At 40.7% G+C, this 22,699-nt stretch overlaps 1 protein-coding gene and 1 long non-coding RNA gene across 3 annotated transcripts in view; one reads left to right on the top strand and one right to left on the bottom strand.

Annotated features, from left to right (window-relative positions):
• EFEMP1 (EGF containing fibulin extracellular matrix protein 1) overlaps positions 1–10,915 on the bottom strand; it is a 60,160-nt gene extending 49,245 nt beyond the window's left edge. The window contains exons 1-4 of one of the 2 annotated variants that reach the window (XM_072741630.1): positions 10,667–10,915; positions 9,425–9,512; positions 4,853–4,901; positions 4,275–4,688 (exon numbers count right to left, since the gene is read on the bottom strand). In XM_072741630.1, the coding sequence (XP_072597731.1) occupies positions 4,275–4,688; positions 4,853–4,901; positions 9,425–9,505 (544 nt within the window). In that variant the 5' untranslated portion in view covers positions 9,506–9,512; positions 10,667–10,915. Of the gene's footprint in view, positions 1–4,274; positions 4,689–4,852; positions 4,902–9,424; positions 9,513–9,980; positions 10,321–10,666 lie in introns of those variants that run through there. The other variant, XM_072741629.1, reaches the window with a different exon arrangement.
• LOC112915346 (uncharacterized) overlaps positions 1–22,699 on the top strand; it is a 301,012-nt gene that overhangs the window by 79,691 nt on the left and 198,622 nt on the right. The gene's annotated exons all lie outside the window — the stretch shown is intronic.

Below are 22,699 nucleotides of genomic sequence, written 5' to 3' on the forward strand. Positions count from 1 at the left end.
TTTGTCCAGGTACTTAACAATTAGTGAAGTTTGGTTTTTGAAAGTTTAAAACAAATTGGAAAGAATTATTTCACTGGGCAAACAATGCCCTAACCTGAAAAAATGGCTTTAACGTTGAGACTTTCTCACTCTTGACTGGGAGGTGCAAGAGATTTGGTTATTGCGGGTGTGCTAGAGTGATCAACCATCCCATTTGCTTAGGACCGAGGAATTTCTCAGAATGTGGGGCTTTCAGTTTTCAAGCCAGGATAGTCTTGGGTAAACAGAGACTGTCAGAAGGTTGTGTATTCACATCTCTCAATTATACCTTACATAATACAAGCCAGGTACTACACTTGGCTTGGCTCCATAATCGGCTTCATTAGGCATTTGTATCAAGTTGATTTTTTGATGTTGGAGTTTCTTGGCAAGTTAGTAATGCTATCTGTAAATCCTGACTGATTTTAGTAATGGCTTAGTTATTAGCTATACAAAATACCCTATGTTTAAATGTTTGAAAGTTAAATTAAGTAAACAAATTTCTTCACATTGGGCAATTGATGCTCTTACTTGCCAGTTCCCAAATGATTTTTTTTTACTACAAGAATGAGGCTTTTAGAAAGTTATATATTATTTTAAAAATTCCTTTCTTAATTTGAACTAGTGATTTCTAAATCCATTACTTTTGAGGAAGATCAACAGAAACTTGCAATAAAGTTGTAGAAAAATAAAGTGACCCATCAATGCGTTATAATATATTCCCCATTCACTCAGCTCCCTTTTGGAGCAGATTAAGGTCTGTTGTCTTTTTTGTAGGTGATAGCTCATAGAGGAACAATTTCGAAAACTTTGTTTATACATGACTCCAGGTATGTGACAATAAAATGATATTCACATAGTTTTATAGCTGCCAAGGATGGTGTCTTTCATTTGAAATTCTCAGTGCAAATTGCTCCCCCCAGCATTATCCATGGTTGGCAAAAATTCTCTGAAAAAAATTGCTCAGTGTGAATTGATATTTGGATATTATGTTGCTTTTTAAATCTCTTGCTTTTACATAAAATTGAAAAACTATAGACAAATACATGAAAAGGAATAAAAAATATCATGTTTCACTGAATGTTAAAACACAGAGAGTTGGTCAGGTTGTGAGATAGAACCCAAGGGATCCCTGGGTGGCGCAGCGGTTTGGCGCCTGCCTTTGGCCCAGGGCGCGATCCTGGAGACCCGGGATCGAATCCCACGTCGGGCTCCCGGTGCATGCAGCCCGCTTCTCCCTCTGCCTATGTCTCTGCTTCTCTCTCTCTCACTGTGTGCCTATCATAAATAAATAAAATTAAAAAAAAAAAAAAAAAAAAAAGAACCCAAGTCAGGCTCAGCGGAAAGTCTGCTTGAGATTCTCTCTCTGCCTCTCCCCACCATATAAATAAATAAATAAATAAATCTTTAAAAAATATATTTATAAAAGGAACTACTCTTAAAATATCTACTGGTATTTAAATTATTAGGCACCATCCATAACTGGTAATAATGTGTTCAAAGGTACAATTGACTTTAACACTGAAGGACAGTACAGATTTCAGCCATTACATTAAAAAAATGCCCTCAGCTTTAGATTATATAATGATAAACTGTACCTGTTGAAAAATATATGTGGAAAAAAGAAATTATTTTAATACAAATATGACTCATCTGTAGACATTCATTTATTCTGATCCAGCAACCATGGTAAATGTGTTTGGATTACTGGGCATAGTATGAAACATTTAAAAGGGAGTGGAGATCTTTATTAAAACAGAAGGCTCTTCAAACTCCACAATGATGTCAGAAATATAGGTCCTTGGAGCACATTATTGTTTTAAGCGGAGGTCCCTGCACTTTCACATTGGTTATAAAACATTATTTTGTGCTGCTGGCCTGGAATGAGAATGTCATACATCTGCAGGCAATTAGAAGAAGCTGGACTGCATGTTTGATTAGCTCAATAATAAACGGGCACAAGTGTGACTCCACTTATGTTAGTCAGATTCCCTAGACAGATTATCCTGTTGTTATCATATGAAATAACCCCCTTTTATCAACAATTAAGTAAATCCACATTTATGGGCACTTTGCAAAATTGTGAGGTGGGAAGAAGTCCAACTTAAGCCTTAAGTCATCCAAAAAACTTTTAACCCTGCTTTCAATGATACCGACCCCAACCCCAAGTTTATAGAAATTGGTTGAATTGTGTAGAACAGTTGGGTTAGAAATACCCTTGTGTGTACACAATCAGTAAGTATGTGTTTAGCATCCATCATAAGCAAGGCATTTAATAGTTTTAGCTTATAAGTAAAGAAAAAATCTCATAAAAGTAAGAATTACAAATGTTTTAATCTGTGAAATATAACTTTGTCTAAAGTCTAAATCTTTTTAAGAAAAATTAAATAGGATTTCATTTTTATTATTCATCTTTTATTACACAGTTTCTACTGTAACCAATGAATGTTGTAAGTCTTGAATATGCTCTGTCCTGGAACTTCTTCATTCAGTTCTAGGCATTGTTCTTGAATTCAACCACAATTGTCAGTGATAGACTATAAGCCACTTTGGGAAATGACCCATTCATTTATCTGTTTTTTTTTTCTCTCTTAAGTACCATTAAAATATACATTTTAAGCATGAAAAATAATTCAGCATATAAAAGTCAATACTTAAGAAGATTTCAGCATAGATTTCCAGTTTCAGAAAAATACCACCAAACCATCTATTCCAACCATATATTTAAATAACACAATTAAAAGTTGCTATCTTAAATAAACTGAAGATAACTTCCTATCGATATTCATTCAAACACATACGTAAAGTAACCTCATAAGGCTATCTCCTTGACATAATCCTTAAATTAGATATTGGAGTATCAAGCAGATGCTGAAGCATTCATCATCAATATTGGAATTCTGACTCATGACAGTAACACGAAACAGATGCTGATATGATGCACCCTCTGAAAAGTGACACCATCACAGCATGGGTTAGCTCTTGATGTGGGGTACTTAAAAATTTGAACACAAAATACAAAATAATTAAAGTCAGGGCATGATAGGTGTCCTTCATTCATAAGCCATTTGAAATCTATCTCCTACAGAAGATAAAACTCAACACTGGTGAATAAAGGGCAGCATATCAGAGAAACAGAAGATGCTTCCTTTACTTAGGTGATCCTGATTCAACCCCTTAGTATTGAGGGAGGAAAGTGCTCTCTTCCTCACTTATGCACGGGTAGAAGGTAAGAACTGGACCCTTTCTATGGGCCAGTGTGTACCAGGCACCTGTGGTGTCATATGGGATCTACTCTGTCAGCCTCTGGTGGTGAAAAAAGGAGTCGGGGGCTCCTATGGCCCATTTCAGTAACAAGCTCCACACTAGGCAGATCTGAAAGGGTTTGCTAAATAGGAAAAGGGAAACAAAATCTCTAAGCACAGTCTAGCTAGTTAATATCCTACACATCTTCAAAGCCCAAGATTCTTATCATTTTGCTAGCATGAGTCTACAGCTGTTTCTAGAATACACAGTGATGTGTACTCCTTGTGAAAATAAACAGAAAAGTCCAAGCAGATGGTGCCATGGTGCAAGTGATACAAGCGAAATGTACTCAGATGAGGACTTAACAAGATATAAATGTGAGTAGGGGGAGATTCCTGCAAAGGTAACAAGAAACAGAAATCCCGTTTCTTTATCCCTCAGCGAGAAAAATAAATTAGTGGCAAGTTCAATGAAAAGAAAGTTTGAGAACCCAAAGGTGGACATTTATGGAGTAGCTTGACAGCACAATTTCAAATTCCAAATGAATAACCTGACTGCTCCTTCTGATGCCTGAGTTTGGAGGCTAGTTCTGCTCTCACCACCTGTGTGGGCCCTGGTGCTCACACTTGGCTGTCTGCTGGAACCACTGTGAGGAGCTTTAAAAAATACCAGTGCCCAGAACTCATCCCCAGAGACCGTTATTTAATGGGGCTGGGGTGTGGCTTGGAGATGGAGAAGTTTAGAAGCTCCCAAGTGGCTGCAGATAGATAAGTGCAGCTAAGGTTGACAATCACTGATGACCTCTCTGAGCCACCGCTTCCTCATTTATAAAATGAGGACCATACAGGCAGCAACCATCTTTTAGGATTTTTGCAATGATTAAATGATAACTCAGGCAAAGCACTCAGCACAACCGTGAGATGTGGGAAGCTTCTCAGTAAAGGTGTTATCATCCTCACCCCGAGGTGCACTGGGATCAGAACATTCTCGTTAACATAAATCATGCTTACCTTGGCACACGTTATGCTCACTCTGTTCGTAGCCCGTTGCACACTGGATCCGGTGAGAAGGGTTGGAGGGGATGCGCTGAGGGTCAGCTGGGTTCCGCCGGATGACAAAATTATTTCGGCCAGTCTGCACTTCAGGGCCTGCCACGGCGGCAGCACTGGCAACGAAGCCGCCACCGGGCATCACCCCGCTGGTGGCCATGCCACTGGCTGCCACGCCCCCGGCACCTGTCCCAGACGTGGCGGCTGCATTGGCTGCTGCACCCACGCCCTCCGCTGCAGGTGTTTCTTGTTGAGGTTGTTCATTATTGACAATAATCTGGGCTGTTTTAGGAAGGCAGAGGTATCCTCCGTAGTGGTTGACACATTTCATCCCACCTTTGCAAGCGTCTGGGACAATGTCACATTCATCAATATCTGTGGTCAGCAATAAAATAAATCAGGAATCTTCTCAGAGGGAAATCTGAACATGTAAAAATATGTTCATGCCTTTTTGGTAGAATACAAACAGGACAGGAGGAGTGACATGAGATGGAGACAGAGAGCTATGTTCAGGTGGGAAGTCTTTGAAGTTGGCTCACCTTTGCACTGCTGTCTTACAGGATCCCACTCATAGCCATCTGTGCATTGCTGTGAAGAAAACATCAAAGATGGGACCAGGAGACAGTTAATTGGCGTATCCACTTTCTAAGAAGTCACTCTAAAAGCTGCATTCTATGGCAACAATTTTTGCTCTAGAGTCCTAGATAGATGATGAGATGGATAGTTTAATGTTCTCGTGGTTCCTTCCTTCCTTCCTTCCTTCCTTCCTTCCTTCCTTCCTTCCTTCCTTCCTTCCTTCCTTCCCACCTTTTCTCCCTTCTTCCTTCCTTCGGACAAAGCTGTGCACTGGACCACTTCAGGGTTCCCTTCTCAATCACCAGCTGCCTTAACACTTGTGTTGTATTTGGTACAGTTGCCCGTCACCATCTCAGAATTCTTTTCTCTGACTCAATACTGATCTTCTCTAAACTCTCTGAATGTCCTTTTTGCTTTATTTGCCCTTCTCCCACATTATACATTTTAGGAAAAAAAAAATTCAACCAAGTCCCTTTTTTCAGCCCTTGACCCTTCCTTTCCTCTCTTAATTCTGTTGGAGCATTCTAGCACCTGCCTTTCCTTATTCCTATTCAGCTGAGTCTCGAGCCTCCTACTCACACCCTGGCCTGCCTCCTAGCTTCAGTTGCTACAGGTCCTTTCTAGTTCACTCACTGAACAAACCATCTGCTGAGTACCTTTTCATACAAGGCACCATTCTGTTCCCTGGGTATGCAAAGGTCATGAAGGCCTTGTCCTCATCCTTAAGTGGCTCACAGATCAGAAGAGGAGACAGAGAGGTAGACAAGTTGGAGTAAGATGTCAGGTGCTGTGACACAAGCATACATGTAGAAGGAGTGATGGACTCTGTCCAGGGCTGTGTGGAGGTATAACAGGGTGCAAGAGAAGGCTTCATGAGAGAGGCCACAAGTGAATTGGGCCTTACAGGCTCTTCCCAGGGAAATGTGGGAATTCTAGGATGAGGGAACATGTGAGCAAAGGTGTAACATTGCATAAGAGAGAAGGGGTTGCAAATAGTCTGGGTGGAGGGATGCAGTTAGAGGGACAGGCAGGAATCAATTCCTACCTTGAATGTCCATGAACGTAGACCCAAAGGATCAGATTCTGTAGGTGTAGGTAGGAGGCTTGGAATCTGAATTCCTAACAAGCATCCCAGGTGACTCTAACACAGGTTGCCTACAGGCTACTTCTTGAGAAACGCGGCTATAGGTGATGAAGCCCCAGAATAGTTTTTTTAATTGATTATTTTGTCCCTAAAGCATTTTTAAGGAAAATATTTGACCAGATGCAGATTTGAGGAAGACGCTTCACGAAAGATTGAGCAAAAAGTAGAGTGAACAAATACACTTGAATCCTTTTAATAGAGCTGAGAGTTGCTTACACACACAACAGATGCTTGGCAAGTATACAGCTGAATGGAGACGGGGAGCTCAGTTTAAATATTTTAGCGATATATCTGAAACTTCTCAGGGTGGAAACTAAACTCACTTTATCTCCTAGGCTAATTCTTTCTAGTTTCTCCCATTTGTCCAAGGCACTACTACCTTTCTTGGGACCCCGGATTATAATCCTAACACCCACACTGACTTTTCCAATTGTGTTCCTTCAAGCTCTGCTGACTTTGTGTCCATGTCTATATCTACCACACCGGTATAAGCCTTCCTGGCTTCAAGCATGGCCAAGGCTGCTTGGGTGTCCTCCATGTCTCTGTGCCCCACACACAGCCTCCACAGCAATCTTTCTTGCTCTCTTGATTATGTTACTCCTACATTTAAGAGCTCACATTGCTTGCAGACCTCTCAACTCCCACTTCTGTCATCTTCAGGTTCCCCGCACTACCTAGCTCCAGCCCATCTAACCTGGTCATCTCCTCAATGTGTCTCGGTTATTTTTACCTCTAGACTTTGATCATGACACTTTCTCTGACTGAGGTGCCCCTTTAGCCTTTCTGGATTAGTCTGACATCATTACTTCTTTCAAGATTCAGCCTAGAACTCGACTTTTCCCCAATCCAGTACTGACATTAATTATTTACTTGCTTTTCTATCTCTTTAGCAACTTGTATAGTATGTATGATTTGTACTTGCTTAGGAACTTTGTAGTTCTCAACAGTATTTTCCCGGGGCAAATTCCCTGAGGTGAAGGTCTGAGTTTTCTTCGTAAACAAACTTAAATTTTGCTGGTGGTAAGAAATGCTTATGTACATGGCAGCTACTTGGCAAGGAAATGGCTGAATGGACCCGAACTTTAAAATGGAAGGGGAATATGAGGCTGTCTTATGGATATGAGCTCAATCTTCCAAAAAGTATCTTTCAGGCCAGGCACAATGACAGTTCACTTTGAATAATCTGTATGCTAGCTAGCTAGAGAAAATATGCAGATTGTTTTAGGTATTTAGTTCCAGTACATTTAATATAGGCCTGTTATTAAACAAGCATAGGCTGAGTTTAGCTTCACCACTTGCTGGCTGTGTAGCCTTCAGCAAGTTAGATGCTCTCTTTGATATTCAGTTCTGCTATTGGTGAAAGGAAGATGATACCACTTACCTCATACTTTGCTGTGAAAATGAAAGGAGCTAATGTCTCCACAATGGGGTACTCACAAAGTAGTTACATCTTATTCTTTAACCATGAATTATAGGTCATACCCAGTTGAAGAGAAAACAGACCTAATTTTAGAACAAAAAGGATGTCATATCTGGAAAATCTGCTATAATAATAATGAATCCTAGTTAGTGGTCTAAAACTATAATGTTTAATGCACAGTGACCTTTCTCTGCTAAAGATGAATGTGATTTAGTTGATGAACTAAGACAGGCAATTCTAAAAGCAATAAAATATTTTATTGGATAAATATAAAAATGGGTAGTTAATTTAATTTTATCTAAGAAGGTAGTAAGTTTAGCCTGAATAATAAAACATTCTCATTTGAAGATAAACAACACATGTATTCATTTCTCATGCTTTATTTATCTTCAGCAAAGGAAGCAACTATATTTATCATTAAGTTAACAAAATATTTATGTGAAGCCCAATTTGATTTATAGTTGATCTGAACAACAACAAGGAACATTTTCCAGATGAATATTAACATTCTAGGGATAATAGGATACCGAAAAGTGAGATAATGTTTATTATCAGTAATTGACATTAGCTCACTTTTAGGAGTTTTATTTTCAAAATTTTTTCACATTCTTTTGAGTAGGATTACTTAATTTTAAATTGGGAGCAAGTAGAAAAATATGTTTTTCATATTCTGATCCAGGACAAATGTCACTTGCCTCACAACACCGGTTAAAGACTAGAAAACACAAAACAAAAACGAACAAACAAAAGAAAACACAAAGCAGAGGTGCAAACAAACTCACTGGAAGTGAGATAAGTACTGTCACCTGTTTTCGCCACATCCATTCCTGATAATAGGATGGGTCCGATGAGTTTTCAATATTTTATTAACATTGCTTATTTCCATGCAATCAACTAATTAATCAAATATTACTTGGAAATAATCAGATGCAATTAATTAAAAATTGCAAATTAATTAGAAAATGCAAAACCAAATTTCACACAATGCATTTTATTTTATTTTTAAATTTTTAAAAAGATTTTATTTATTCATGAGAGACACAGAGAGAGAGGCAGAGAAATAGGCAGAGAAGCAGGGAGAAGCAGACTCCATGCAGGGAGCCCGAAATGGGACTCGATCCCAGGACTCCAGGACCATGCCTTGGGCAGAAGGCAGGTGCTAAACCACTGAGCCACTCAGGGATCCCCCACACAATGTATTTTAAGACCACGTTAGCCAATACTGCATCCTGGTAGCACGTAAATTTTACCTGAAGGGCATTTATATGAATTATCAGTTATACCATAACTGAATATATAGCCTTTATAAGTTTAATAAAGGCCATTTACATGAGAACATAAGTCACATACACAAATGAGGTATGTGCTTTTGTAGTGTATGTTTTTTTCTTTTTTTTTAAGGTTTTATTTATTTATGCATGAGAGACACAGAGAGGCAGAGACACAGGCAGAGGGAGAAGCAGGCTCCATGCAGGGAGTCTGTTACAGGACTTGATCCCCATCCGGAAGGGCCAGTATCATGCCCTGGGCCGAAGGAAGGCACTAAATGGCTGAGCTACTCAAGGATCCCCTGTAGTGTATGTTCTTATTTGACTTGTCTTACTCTGCAAGTTTTGGTTTTATCTGCATGTATATAGGAATCCAGGCTTTCCAATTCTTATCCTCATTCATTTATTAAATGTGTTGGAAACATGTAGCTTACTTTAGTTCTTGTTTTTAAAGGGTCTCCTTTTTGAGTCTTGCAGAAATCATTAAGTTTCAGTCCCTATCTCAATTGGTGATCTAAAAGAACTTTTGGAGGGACCACGAGTGATTTAAACAAATCTTAAATGTGAAGCCTACTAAAGCGTTGTTTAATTTATTACCCTCTACAGCCTACAGCCCACATACACTGGCAGGAATGGATAAAGTCCCCCTTGTGTCACAGAATCCCGCTGAACCACACTTATCTCAAATTCCATCGCCCCTTACCGTGTATGTGATGGTTTCTTCGGTGTCCTGTGACTTGACCAGCGCCAGAGTCAGCATAGTTAGGAAAAGGGCTTTCAACATCGTGAATCTCAAAGAAAACAAAGGACAAACTGATGCTTAGTATCTGCTGCTGGAGAAATAACAAAACCGTAGCTGTGCAGAAACAAGCAAGGAAGGGCAGGACGGAGAGGCTGAGGTTCCCTCATACCCAGTTTCCAATCTACTTTCTCATTCCCCCCCTCTCCCCCCCTCCCAACCTTCCCTGGGCCAAATGAGGCAGCAAAGCCTGTAAACCGGCTGCAGAATTACATTTCACTTTGCTCCGTCCAGCTGCGCTGAACATATACAAAGGATATTCAGCGGGTATTTTATACTGCACCTTCACAACAGGCTCCAGCAAGGGGGTGGAAGGGAAAGAATTTCAAAGGAGATGGTGCATGTGCGTGTGCATGTGTGTATGAGAGACAGAGACACAGACACACACGCACACACACCGAGGAGGTGGAGGGGCAAGCCTCGGAGTCCTTGAAATATTAGGGCTCTCCCGTGTGCTCACCTCCGGCTCGAGAAGTTCCTCGCACAGCTCAGCAAAAATAGGAATTTTTGAGCCAGTATGAATTACCCTGGCTTCAAACTTTTTTTTTTTTTTTTTTTTAAACAAAACTCAAAGGGGCAACCTCCTCCCCTAGTGGAATACCTGCCCTGCGGGGTTCCTTCTCACACCCCCCAGAACAAACTCCCAAATGGGCATTTCTGCGCGCAGCTCTGTGCGGAAGCCCCAGGTTGCGCGGAGGAGCAGCCCGGACCGCCCGCTCGCCCCCCCCCACCTCCCGGGGGAGCTTTTTAGTCCCGCCGGTACCCGACACGCCGCCTGCAGGCTCGGGCTGCTCCGGGTCAGAGCCCGAGGCGGTGGTGCGCAGCGGGGTGCAGGCGGCGGCCTGGCGCCCCCAGGGGGGGGAGCTCCCCGTGCTTGCAGCGAGATCCGGGCTGCAGCCCCGGAGCGCCGCGCTCGCGTGCAGCCAGCGGCCCTGGAATCCAGGTGCGGCGCGAGGCTCGGAACCTGGGAGCCGGCGGCCGGCCCGGCGCGCACCCCCGTGCCCATCCCGGCAGCTGTCACCCGGGCTCGCCCGCGCCCACACACGGTCCGGGACGCGCACCTCCGCCGCCCTCCCCGCCCGGGGGCCCCGCACGCCCGGGCAGCCCCCCCCCCCCCGCGTCCCCGCGCGCGCCCGGGGCTCCTACCTGCGCGGCCGCGCTGCTCTGCGGGCCGGGGCGGCGGCGGGAGAGCGCGGGGGAGCGCAGCCCGGTGGGTCCGGACGGGCGAGGTCTGGCGGCGGCCGCGGCGGCGGGACCAGGAGGAGGAGGAGGAGGAGGAGGAGGAGGAGGAGGAGAAGGGGAGGGCAGGGGGAGGGCGGAGGGGGGCGGGGAGGGAGCTGAGGGAGGCGCGAGGCCCGAGCCCGGCGCCGCAGGCCCCGCGGGGAGCGCTCTGCGCAGCCGGGTGCGCGCCCCCTCCCAGGGCCCGGCCGAGCATGGCACCGGAGGTCTTGGGTTCGAATCAGCCTTGCTGACGCTCCAGCCTTCCAGACAGTGTCCGGTGCCGTGCTGGGGACAGGGGACACGTCTCTCCAAAGAGAGAGACAGAGACAGAGACAGCCGCTCGGGGTCCTGAGAAATTGCTTAAACTTTTTTTTTTTTTTTTTTCCCCAATAAGTGGATCCTAGGATAGTGAATTAACCGCATTCATTGAACCGGTTCTTTTGCCCTTTCTTTCAAACGCTTTATTTATTGGTTTTATTTATTTAGTTTTATTTTTTTATTTTTTATTATTTATGATAGTCACACAGAGAGAGAGAGAGAGAGGCAGAGACACAGGCGGAGGGAGAAGCAGGCTCCATGCACCGGGAGTCCGACGTGGGACTCGATCCCGGGTCTGCAGGATCGCGCCCTGGGCCAAAGGCAGGCGCCAAACCGCTGCGCCACCCAGGGATCCCCTATTTATTGGTTTTATTATTTGAGGTCTGCTTCCTCAAATGTAGGAAAAAAGAGAATCCGTTCATTCAACAAACGTTCTTGACCTACTATGTGCTAGGAGGGGCAATGAGCCAGGGATAGCTCAGGCTAACGACTGTGAGGTCAGCTTTGTTTTGGGGCTCACAAGCCTCTCCTGTTGATGGGCCCTTTTTCTTACCTGCTGCTTCTCTTCTCTCCACCGGTTTGCTCGCGGGAGTCCCCCAGGACTGGTTATTGAAAGTTGGGCATTTCACTTTCACCTTTCATACTAATAATGGTGGAATTTCCAGAATCTGGAGAGAGAGAGAGAGAGAGAGAGAGAGAGAGAGAGAGAGAGAGAGAGAAAATTCTGGCTTCTTCAAATCATACCACACAGATTGCTGTTATCTCTGAAGGCTCCAACTCTACAGTCAGATTAATAGTTTGCTTCCAACTCAGTCATGTCTTCTAGGAAGCAAACAGCCAAATACAGCTTCATGAATGAGACAATGTGCCAACTGAAGGTGCTGAGGACTTTGACCTGGAATGAGATACAGAGAGGGTGGGAGAGAGAGGATCAGCTCCTTTCCCTTTTCTGCTGGCCACCAGGGAAGAAGGTGGTAGACACTGCAAGACAGAGAGGCTGTTTGTTGGGTGGAGGCCTCTCTCCTTATCTCTGGGGTATGCAGTGGGTTGTTTAGACCTTGCCAGATTGGTTGCAAGCCATACAATATTGGGCAAGATCAAAGGAGCTTCATGGCCCTGAACCTTACATAAGTATGTGGGATTTTGCTAAAAGTATTGAAGATTTTTTAAATTTCATTTTTATTTTATTTTTTTAGTGTTGAAGATTTTTACCACCAAAATTCAAATAAGTTTGTGTTCCTAGTCATTAATGACCTCCAAACTTTTTTTAAAAAGAGACAGAGAGAAGAACTTTGTCTTTGTATAGTAAAAAAAATCTACCCAGACACTTTCTTCTAATTTTTAAAAAAATTCTATCCTCAGCACTAGCCCCTGAAAAAGTGGGTTGAAACTCTCAAATTTCTATCTCCAACCTGGAACTCTTCCTGCCTGAATATCCAACTGTTGACGTTGTTATCTTCATCTGTACACCTAATGGGCATTTCAGACTTAGGTCTGCTGAGTCTCACTCTCTCTCCCAGCCTTCTCCATCCACCTGCTTCACCATCTCAATTAACAGCAATTTCAGTTTTTTCAGTTTTCTCAGCTCCAAGATCGTGAGTCACCCTTGATTTCTCTTTTTTTTTCATACACCTTGCATTCAGTTCTTCAGAAAATTCTCTTGGCTCCATCTTCAAAATATATCCACTCTCCAACTCTTCTTTTGTTAACACCCTGGTCTGAGCAACCAGCATCTTCCACATGGATTATTACAGTAACCTCCTAACTGGTCTCCCTGCAGTTTTTTTTTTTTTCTCAGCAGAAATTCATATAGATGGATCCTAGAGTATGTACTCTTTCATATCTGGCTTCTCTCACTTAGCATGCTTTTGAGATGTATCCTTACGTCAGAAATCCACTCCTTTTTTTGCTGATGCTATTTCAATATATGAATATACCCTGACTTTTTTTTTTTTACCTGTTCACTTGTTGATAAATATTTGGACTGTTTATGAATAAAGCTGTCATGGACATTCATGTAGAAATTTTTGTGTGGATACATGGTTTCCTTTCTTTTAGGTAAATACTTAGGAGAGGAACTACTGGGCTATGTGGTAAGGATATGTTTAACTTTAAAAGAAAGTGCCAAAGTGTTTCCCAAAGTGACTGTACCATTTTACATTCCTACCAGCAACATGTGAGATTCCATTTGCTCCACATCCTTGCTAATACCTGGTATTGTCAGTCATTTATAGAGTTAGCTGTTATGGTGGGTAAATAAGTAACATCTCATTAGTGGTTTTATTTTACACTGATCTCATTTTTAATTATATTAAGCATTTTTAAATTTCTTTATTGTCCATCAATATATCTTCTTTTGTGAATATCTCATTAAATTAAAAAAAATTTTTTTTTTAGAAGAAGGGTAGGGGGTAAGGGAAGAGGCAGGGAGAGAATCTTAAGCAGGCTCTATGCCCAGCGAGGAGCCTGACATGGGGCTCAATCTCATGACCCTGAGATCATGACCTGAGCTGAAATCAAGAGTCACTTACCCAAATGAGCCACTCAGGCACCCCATCCTTCCTATTTCTGATGATAGGGTATTTCTTTACTAGTTGAAAAATAGTGAAATTGTTAATGGCATTCTTGGGCTACTGATTCAGGGGTAGTCTATTGTCCCACTTCAAATTAATCAGAACTCAAAGGAAGTACTTCATTTCCAGATTTAGGGGAAAGGCTTTCAAAGCTTACAGTAGAGGGGAACAATAGAGCTCTTTGCTTCAGTCACCACTGGCAACCATATTACCACCTGGAGGTAAGCCAGCCTGATCTGGAAGGTGGTACAATCTGTGAATGGCCCACACATGGATGGAACCTACGTCCTTGATAGATTTTTCATGGGGCTGACTGACTGGTCCTAGGAACCATGATACTTTTAGACGTTCTCCACAATGTTTTATTTTCTTATAAAGTCAGAGGAAAAAAATTTCATCCAGTCTGAATTAAATGTCTTAATACAATTGCAGTCTATGAAATACATTTTTTTTTTTTTTAAGTGGAGGAAGAGGTCCATGAAGGCAAAAGTGCCCAGGGATCATGAAAGTCATAATGTGGCCCTGATTGTTGCACTTCCAAATCAGGCAATGTGGACTCTGTTCTACCTCTACACTCCAGTCTTGTGAGGTAATATATTTTCTAATGGTCCAAGTCAGGTGTTCAGTTACTTGCAGAAGAAAATGTACTCACTGCTAGCGTGAGGAAGCCTCCTACTCTGGAAGTTCTGGCCCTTGTGATGTGCTATGCTTGCGTCCTGCACTCCAGAGTAGAAGGCTCTGAGTGTTTCTTGGGAGAGGCTGTTGGGAGAGATTCCCAGCCTGCTCTGTCCTTGGGCAAGCTGAGTGTTCCAGCCACTTCTGCTTGGATCAGCTTGTGAGTTCCTCCCCACCATCCCCTGGCATTTTTGTATGTGTGTGCGATTTTTAAAGATTTAAGACTTGAACGCTCCCTTTAATTCAAGAAGGCAACTCTGGCCTCTCTTCATATGATCTGAAAAGTAACCAGTGACTAATTTTCATAAGGAGGCCCTCTGCTTCCTAGTTTGCCGACTATTACACTATATGTATTGCAAAGAAGAGTTTATATTACATGTTCTTTAATATTTCCCTTTTTAAAAATTCCCTGAGAATAATTAGAAGTTTCAGGGACCCACAGACTCTTTAATTAATTGAGTCATGGAGTCAACAAATCCTGTGGTTAAAACCTGATTAAGAATATTCACTGAGGGATCCCTGGGTGGCGCAGCGGTTTGGCGCCTGCCTTTGGCCCAGGGCTTGATCCTGGAGACCCGGGATCAAATCCCACGTCGGGCTCCCGGTGCATGGAGCCTGCTTCTCCCTCTGCCTGTGTCTCTGCCTCTCTCTCTCTCTCTCTCTCTCTCTCTCTCTCTGTGACTATCATAAATAAATTTAAAAAAAAAAGAATATTCACTGATGTGTGGGCAATTGAAGACAGTGAAATCTGTAAAAAACAAAGAAAAACAACATTAAACAAAAACCAAAATGAACTCAACAAAAAAGGCAGCAAAGATGAAACAGTTACATAGGGCTTAATAGCAGGGTAATCAATTCACCCCAATTTGTCCAGGACTTTTCCAGTTTTTGCACTGACAGTTCTGTGTCTTGGGAAAGTCCTCAGTTCTACACAAATTCAAAGGTTTGTGTAGTGGGGAAAAAAAAATAGGACAGGTAGCCAGGAGTTCTTGCCTGGACTTTGCTATGCTCTAGCTACATAACCATGGCAGTTACTCAACTTCTTTGAAACAGAACTGCACAAATGTTGACCAGGGTAACAACATTTATAACTGTAGTTATTATATTTACCTGATTTTTTTTAACCTTGTTTTTGCTGGTTCCTCATCTATTCCCTCTTTTTCTGGTAATAATATCCTGACTTTCCTTGGGAAACCAACCCTTATAGTGATAGGCCATGACCAGGTCTGCCCACAGAATGCCACTAAGTATACAAAAAGAGAAAACTCATAGGTCCTAAAAATAAGGGGGAATGGCCCAGTGCCAGTACAACAAGAATGTCAAAGCCCAAAACCTGTTTATCAGGCCTACTAATGCGGCACAATTATTGTCTTCTTGTTTCCATATGCTGATAAGAATGAGGATACAAAGAACACAGGCCCATCATTCCATGTTTCTTTGACTGGAAGGAGCCCATTCTACATGGGATGTCAAAGCTGTAGACCAGCATCTGAGCTATAAGGCAGGGGGAGAGCTGAGGCCTACTCCCTGAGTCCTTATTTCATTATATCCTTTGCTGGCTGACTCTTTCTTTCTTTCTTTCTTTCTTTCTTTCTTTCTTTCTTTCTTTCATGATTTTATTTATTTATTTATTTATTTATTTATTTATTTATTTATTCATGAGAGACACAGAGAGGGAGAGAGGCAGAGACATAGGTAGAGGGAGAAGTAGGCTCCATGCAGTAAGCCTGATGTGAAACTCGAGGATCACACCCTGAGCCAACGGCAGGTACCCAACTGCTGAGCCACCCAGGCATCCCGCTGGCTGATTCTTTCCATCCCTGAATCCAGACACCGTGATTTGGTCTAGAGTATTTCCAATCCGGATGATTTGCATGGAGCTTATTTTTCCTCTGACTCTATAGGTAAGCATGTGAGGAAGGCTCTGCTAGTCATAACATCAAATCTCCTATATCCACAGTTATTGGGTCAGAATTGATAAATACACCTGAAGACAACCCTTACTGAAGGGTCAGTGGGCATAAGAATAGAATTCTGGAGAGTCTGGGTTCAAGTCCTGACTGCCACTCCCTGGTTGTATGAACCTGGGAAAGTTACTTAAACATTCTGGGCTTCAGTTTTCTCTTATAGAAAATGGGGATAATGGTGATTCCTATCTTGCAGAATTTTTATGAGTATTAAATAAGAAATTGCACATAAAGCCCTTAGTATAGTTCCTTGCATATAGTTATTGCTGCTGTTGTTATTATTAATCCCAGGGACCTATCACTCAGGGGTCTGTGCCGTGAGCTTAGTAGATCAGATTTACTGTACAATAAATTAAAAGAAGTTACTAAGGTTGAAAATTATCTTCGTATTTTTGTTTGTAACCGTTTGTAGTTTATGGGATATTTAGAAGAAGCAGGGTCTGGACACTTAATCTACTCCAGTTTTATGACTGAGTCATGGAAATGTGTGGCCTCATACTGAGAAATGTCCTGAGGTGACAATATTTTGGGAATAAGTGACTCTGAGATACCCAATATTCTGAATTTTGAATGGCTAAAAATTATATTTCTTTACTGATAATAAACAGCAATAGCTAACAGTTATGTATTATTTATGCTGTATCAGGAACTATAGTAAGCAGTTTATATGTGTTAACTCAGCAGCACTATTATTATGCATATTTTATTAAAAAGGAAATTAAGGCACAGAGCAGTTTAGTAACTTGCCCTAGTCATATAGCTAGTGAACAGTAGAGTAATGGTTCAAAAGCAGACCGTTTGGTGCCAAAGCCCATGCCATAAATGCTCTTTTATGTCACTTCCTCCCTACCATCAACTGAATTTAGGGCTGCAGGGACAGAGCATAAGTATGGATTATTTCTTCAATGTAATGCAACTACAGAGATCCAACCTAGAGTCATAGATTGCGCAGACCGCAATTAGAGATTGCAATAAATTCACTTTGTTAAATTGCTATGAGCTCAAGGGAATCTGAGATTTTCAAGATTTGAAGATCTGTTTGGTGGGGGGAAAGTTACAATTTCAGAAGAGATTCACAGATGTCGATGAACATGCGTTGTGCTCTAAGTCTCAATATGCTTTAATCTATGTCTGAATCAAACACGTCCTGTCAGTGTGGCTCAGTTCTAACAGTGGCTGACTAAAGTACAGGCAAACTGTGCCTAGCAAGAACCCACGGTGAGTATCCCCGACATTCTAGAGACTGAGACATGAATTTTAGAATTAGCCTACAACTTCTGGCCATGTAGCCAAACCAGACAATATTTGGGTCCAGTGGTTTGCAAAAGTATATTTCTTTAGGAAGCTATTGAAGGAGAATCCAATACTGAAGCCAGAATTGGCTGTATAAGCCTTTGCCTTTTGTAGAAAGAGTTCATTTGTTAAATACTAGTATTCTTAGTGACATGATAAAAATTGATCTCTGCCTAATGATAGCCCTGTAACATACCCTTTCAAGAGTAATGTTGATTAAGTTATTTATTTTCTTGAGCTGCTTTCAAACTGATGTTTAAAAATTCAATATTTTTGAATAGCTAGGTTTACTGTTCCTATTTGTGAAAATATTCTCATGGTGAATACACATATGGATTTCTGATATACTTCCCATTATTGAAAATAAGTTCTTGGAAGAGATAGCTTCTAATACACTTTTTTAGTGCTAAAATTCCTTGATTCTAGCTTGTCTTTTGGAGTCCACACCAGGCCAAGAGAAAAGACTAATGTAAGTGGTCTTTCAGCAAATACTAAGTCTATTCTAATACACTCGTTCGACACACACATACACAAACTGTTATAAACTTGTACACAGAAAATAATGTGTATTTATTAAATTGATTGCTATAATATCCCCCAAACATTAAGCCATGTGACTGATGGCTTGTGCTTTAGAAGAGAACTCATTGAAATACATGGAAGTTGGATTGCAGCTCTGGCCCCAGAAAATATTGGCAAATTTGAGTTTATGTGACATTAATTTGCCTCAAGTATGTCATTGGTGAGTTCTTTATTTTAGTGAGTGCCAGATGTATTCTTCTTCAGAATGTATTTGGTGAAATGCTCTTCCTGAATGCCAAACCGACATGAGAAAACTTTCAGTCATCTGGAGCTTGTAAATTGTTCTGAAATTTCTGGAATTTTATTGAAGGCTTGATTTCATCATAGAGCAGAGAATACCTTGGATGAATAAAAAGCAAATCAATCAGAAATGATTGGAACCAGTAATTAAAATTTCCTTGGAGAAATAAAATATATGATGTAAATCCACTGCCTTGCAAAAAAGATTGCTTTCTAACAAGTTATCAGATCTTACAGAGCAACTTCAGATGCTGACACAGATGTGAAGCTTTATTTTGTTTTCAGCTACAAGTTCCTCCCTCTCCTTTCAAACTTAGCTTTTCCGGAAACTTCATTTGGCTAATCAAGACTGATGGGGTTTCAAGATGATTGCATTATGGAGCATAAAATTAGAAAAGAAATACCCCCTGTAAATTAGTAATTTGATTTCAATATGTAATTTAAAGAACAGGATCATTACTCTCCCACTTTTGCCAGTTTGGAATCTTTACATAATATTTTGTTGACTTTTAATATTTCTATGTTCTACTTTCCAACTTTATTTTACCTTTGTGAATTATTTTTTCCTTACTCTAGATTTTTATTAAAATAGAAAATCCTCCTTATGTGTCCTTTTGTGAATACTTAATCTTCTATCTTGATACGGATCACAGATAACAAAGTGGGTTTTGACATCTCTTTGAAAATATTTAAATTAGCTTTTTAGGAAGCAGTGGTTCAAACAACATTGAAAGGTTCCCATTGAAATCTAGAATTTAAAAAATGTGTAATAATGTTAGAAATACATATTTTGTTTTTTCCCATTAATATGTCATATCCTATACAAATGGAACTGCTGAGACCAAAGCCTAAAATGGAATGGACATTGTTTTCTCTCTGCTTTTTGAGGAATTTTAAGGCATAAATTATTTTGGTTAACTATCTTTAACTTCTTTCTCAGTATAGAATGTGGAAAGGCAAAAAAACGCCAAACCCTTTCTACTTGGGATTTATAGTATGCTGCTCACACAAAAAAATATAGGGAATGACATATCTGACTTTTATTGTTGATTAAATAGGGCAAATGTGGAAACTCTATTCAAGGTAAGAGGTTGAAAGTTTACATATCCACAAGGGAGATATCACAGGAATATTACTTAGATTTAAGTATTTTTTTTAACTCTGTTCAAACAGATGCTTCAACTGTAGATGGTTTTTAAAAGGACCAAAACTTATAAAACATGAATTTGTTCAACTCAGTTGGAAGAATGGCAGGATCAGAAAGGACTTTCCAATCTGATTTAAGATCGATGTATTCAATATCATGGTGAAAAGGAAATGGAAGGAAAAGGGGATCTTTGCAACCATCTGTTCCAACTCTTTTGTGAAACTTGGAGCTCAGATGACTTGTTCAAGTTAACCCTAGTTCGTGGCAGAGCCAAAGACTAGAACCAGGTGTCTTGATTCCTCGTCTTGGGAGTGTTCCACCTCCCTGCATTATCTCTTTATTTTCAGCCTTATTTGTCTATTTGACGTAATCTTCATTATCATTATCTATCCATACAACACAAATTGAGCATTTGACTGAGGTATGTTTCTAGGCCTAGTGAACTGTTGGGTGGAGCTGACACATACATGTTCAGAATGAAATGAGTATTTTCTCTCTTTTCAGCCAGGCTGTGATCTTGAAGGCAGGGATTGTGTTTGTCCATCTCCTTCCCAGCCCACATTGCACATATACGCTCTATGAAGCTTTATGCAGAATACATTTGGCCTCAGTAAATTTCTCCAGCTGTCTTTATCCTATGAACTCTTGTCTGTTTTGATTTCTGTCCCATTGTCTCCTACTAGGAGTCCTTCTCTCTAGTACCCTCTCTGGACTGACCATTCATTTCAAATTGACTTTGATTTTGGTGTCTTTCTTGGAGACTACCTTTTATATTATTTATGTTTAACACTATGCTTCTAGGGCAAGTGACCTACATTTCTGCCCCTACTGCAAACTCCTGGGACACTGTCCTCATCCCACCATAGTGCCCAGGCCCCATTTGTCTGGCAATTGAAAGTGATAGTCTTTATCTTTGTATTGCTGAAGAAATAAGGATAGCCTGGGACTTGGTAGATTTTCAATAGATGTTTGTGGAATGAACAGTAAAGACACTTCATTGCATCATATTTGTCCTTATCTTCATCTTTTTATTGAACATTTAGCTTGGAGAGATGATGTTAAGTACCCTGTGTGATGTAAAATGGTCATGGTTCATTTGATCCCATTCAGATACATAAATAGAACTTACTCTTAGTCTTGAACTTCAAGATAGTTGGTTTTAAATACTTGGAAAATTCTACAAATACCTGGTTATTTTTCTCCCTCTTTGTATTGTAAAGACTTAGTTTGATTATAAGTTTGTGCTATATTAAGGGATTATTTTCTCTTCTCTAATCAGTGAAGATTGTGCTATAAACCCTAGTTGAGTTTCTATTCCTTAGTCTTCTTTTATTTTTTTATTTATTTTAAAAATATTCTATTTATTTTGAGAGAAAGAGTGAAAGCATGAACAGAGGGAAGGGCAGAGAGAGAGAGAGGGAGAAGTAAACTCCTTGCTGAGCAGAGAGCAAGATGGGGTGGCAGGGGTGGGGGTGGGGAGACTCAATCTAAGCCATAGGCAGATGCCCAACCAACTGAGCTATCCAGGTGCCCCACTTAGTCTTCATTTAAATATTTTCAGAAATTCTGATTTGGAGCTAACTAATACTTAACAATTTAAAAATAATGTGTGTGTGTGTGTGGGGGGGGGGGCACCTGGGTGGCTCATTTGGTTAGGCACCAGCTTCTGATTTTGGCTCAGGTCATGATCTCAGGTTGTGAGATCGAGCCCTGCATCAGGCTCTGCACTGGACATGGAGCCTACTTGAAATTCTTTGTCTCTCACCCTCTCCCTCTGCCTCTCCCCACCTCCCCACTGCTCACACACTCTCTCTGAAGAGAAAAGAAAAATGTGTTAACCAGTTTCATTTTAGAAAACAAAATGTATTTTTCTTTTGCAGAATTATATTAAAGGAGATAACAATGAGTTTAAAAATGATTAGAAGCTTCTTTTTCAGTGATTTGCTAACATTTCAACATGAATTTATTATGTTTTGAACATTCTGTAGTTTCCTTCTTTCAAATGACTCTCTTAAATAATAGTATTTGTTTTTTTCTGTTTTTAAATGTAATATATGCTCAATGTAGACATTTTACAAAATATACAAAAATATGAAGATGTACATTAAAGTCATCCATAATAAAATGACTTAACTGTCATATAAAGAGATCCAGTTAACATTTTGTTGTATTTCCTTCCAGATTTGTTTATATATATATTTACTCAGTCTTCCTTGATTTTTCTCTCCTCCCATATTCATTCTAAGTATATATGGAAATATAGACAATGGTGTTATTTTGAAGCATATACATTATACATATGGTACCAAGGGTTGTATATTATTTTTTCTTTATCAACATTTTGTTTTAGACATTTCCTCAACTATTTAATGCTTTATAAAGCTTATCTTTTATCTTCTTTATGAGCAATCTCTAGACCTAGGTTCTAGTCATTACTGAACTGGACTATCATAATTTCCTGGATAATAATCACACTCCACTTTCATAGGTTCAAAATCTGTCTTTCACAGGAAAATTATCCCTTCTATTTTATGACAAGTACAGATTGGTAAATACTTGTCTACACTCTAGCAGCACCATGTGTATTTCCCTTTTCATTACACTGACGTACAGTCTATGATTGCCATGGACATATACATCTGTGTGTCTGTTTCCCCTCTGGGATCCAAGCTCCTTGAGAGGTCAGGCCATGTTAATTTTTATATTCTCAGCACTCAGCAGAGTGGCTTTAGTTGGTGCTCCATGTGTGTTTATTAAAGAAAAATGAAGAAAAGGAGGCCCAGAGACATTACATGGTCCCAGTGAGCAGGTTTAGTTTAGGCCTCTTTCCTGGACAGGGCTGATCTTAGGTTCTTTGTTACTGAAGTTACTGCAGACCACAGCAGGCCTATATTGAGAATAATAATTTGTTTTCTGGCCTTTATGTCTTTTTTTTACTGCAGGACCTTCAGTCTCAAAGTCTTTCCTCCTGGGAAGTTCAGGTCTGAGGGTGGTGGTCCCGCACAGGCTCATAAATGTGTCCTTCTCACTTCTGCTGTTAGCCGAGAGCTGCTGAGCCTGCAAAAATGGCATAACTCTCGTGGGAATGCTGCAGCCTAAGGCATTCTATTGGGCTTTGAAGTTTCCATGGTTGGGTTGGAACCTTCAAGGTCTCCAAAGTGAA

Source organism: Vulpes vulpes, chromosome 16 (genome assembly GCF_048418805.1).
Source record: "Vulpes vulpes isolate BD-2025 chromosome 16, VulVul3, whole genome shotgun sequence".
NCBI classification, from domain to species: Eukaryota; Metazoa; Chordata; class Mammalia; order Carnivora; family Canidae; genus Vulpes; species Vulpes vulpes.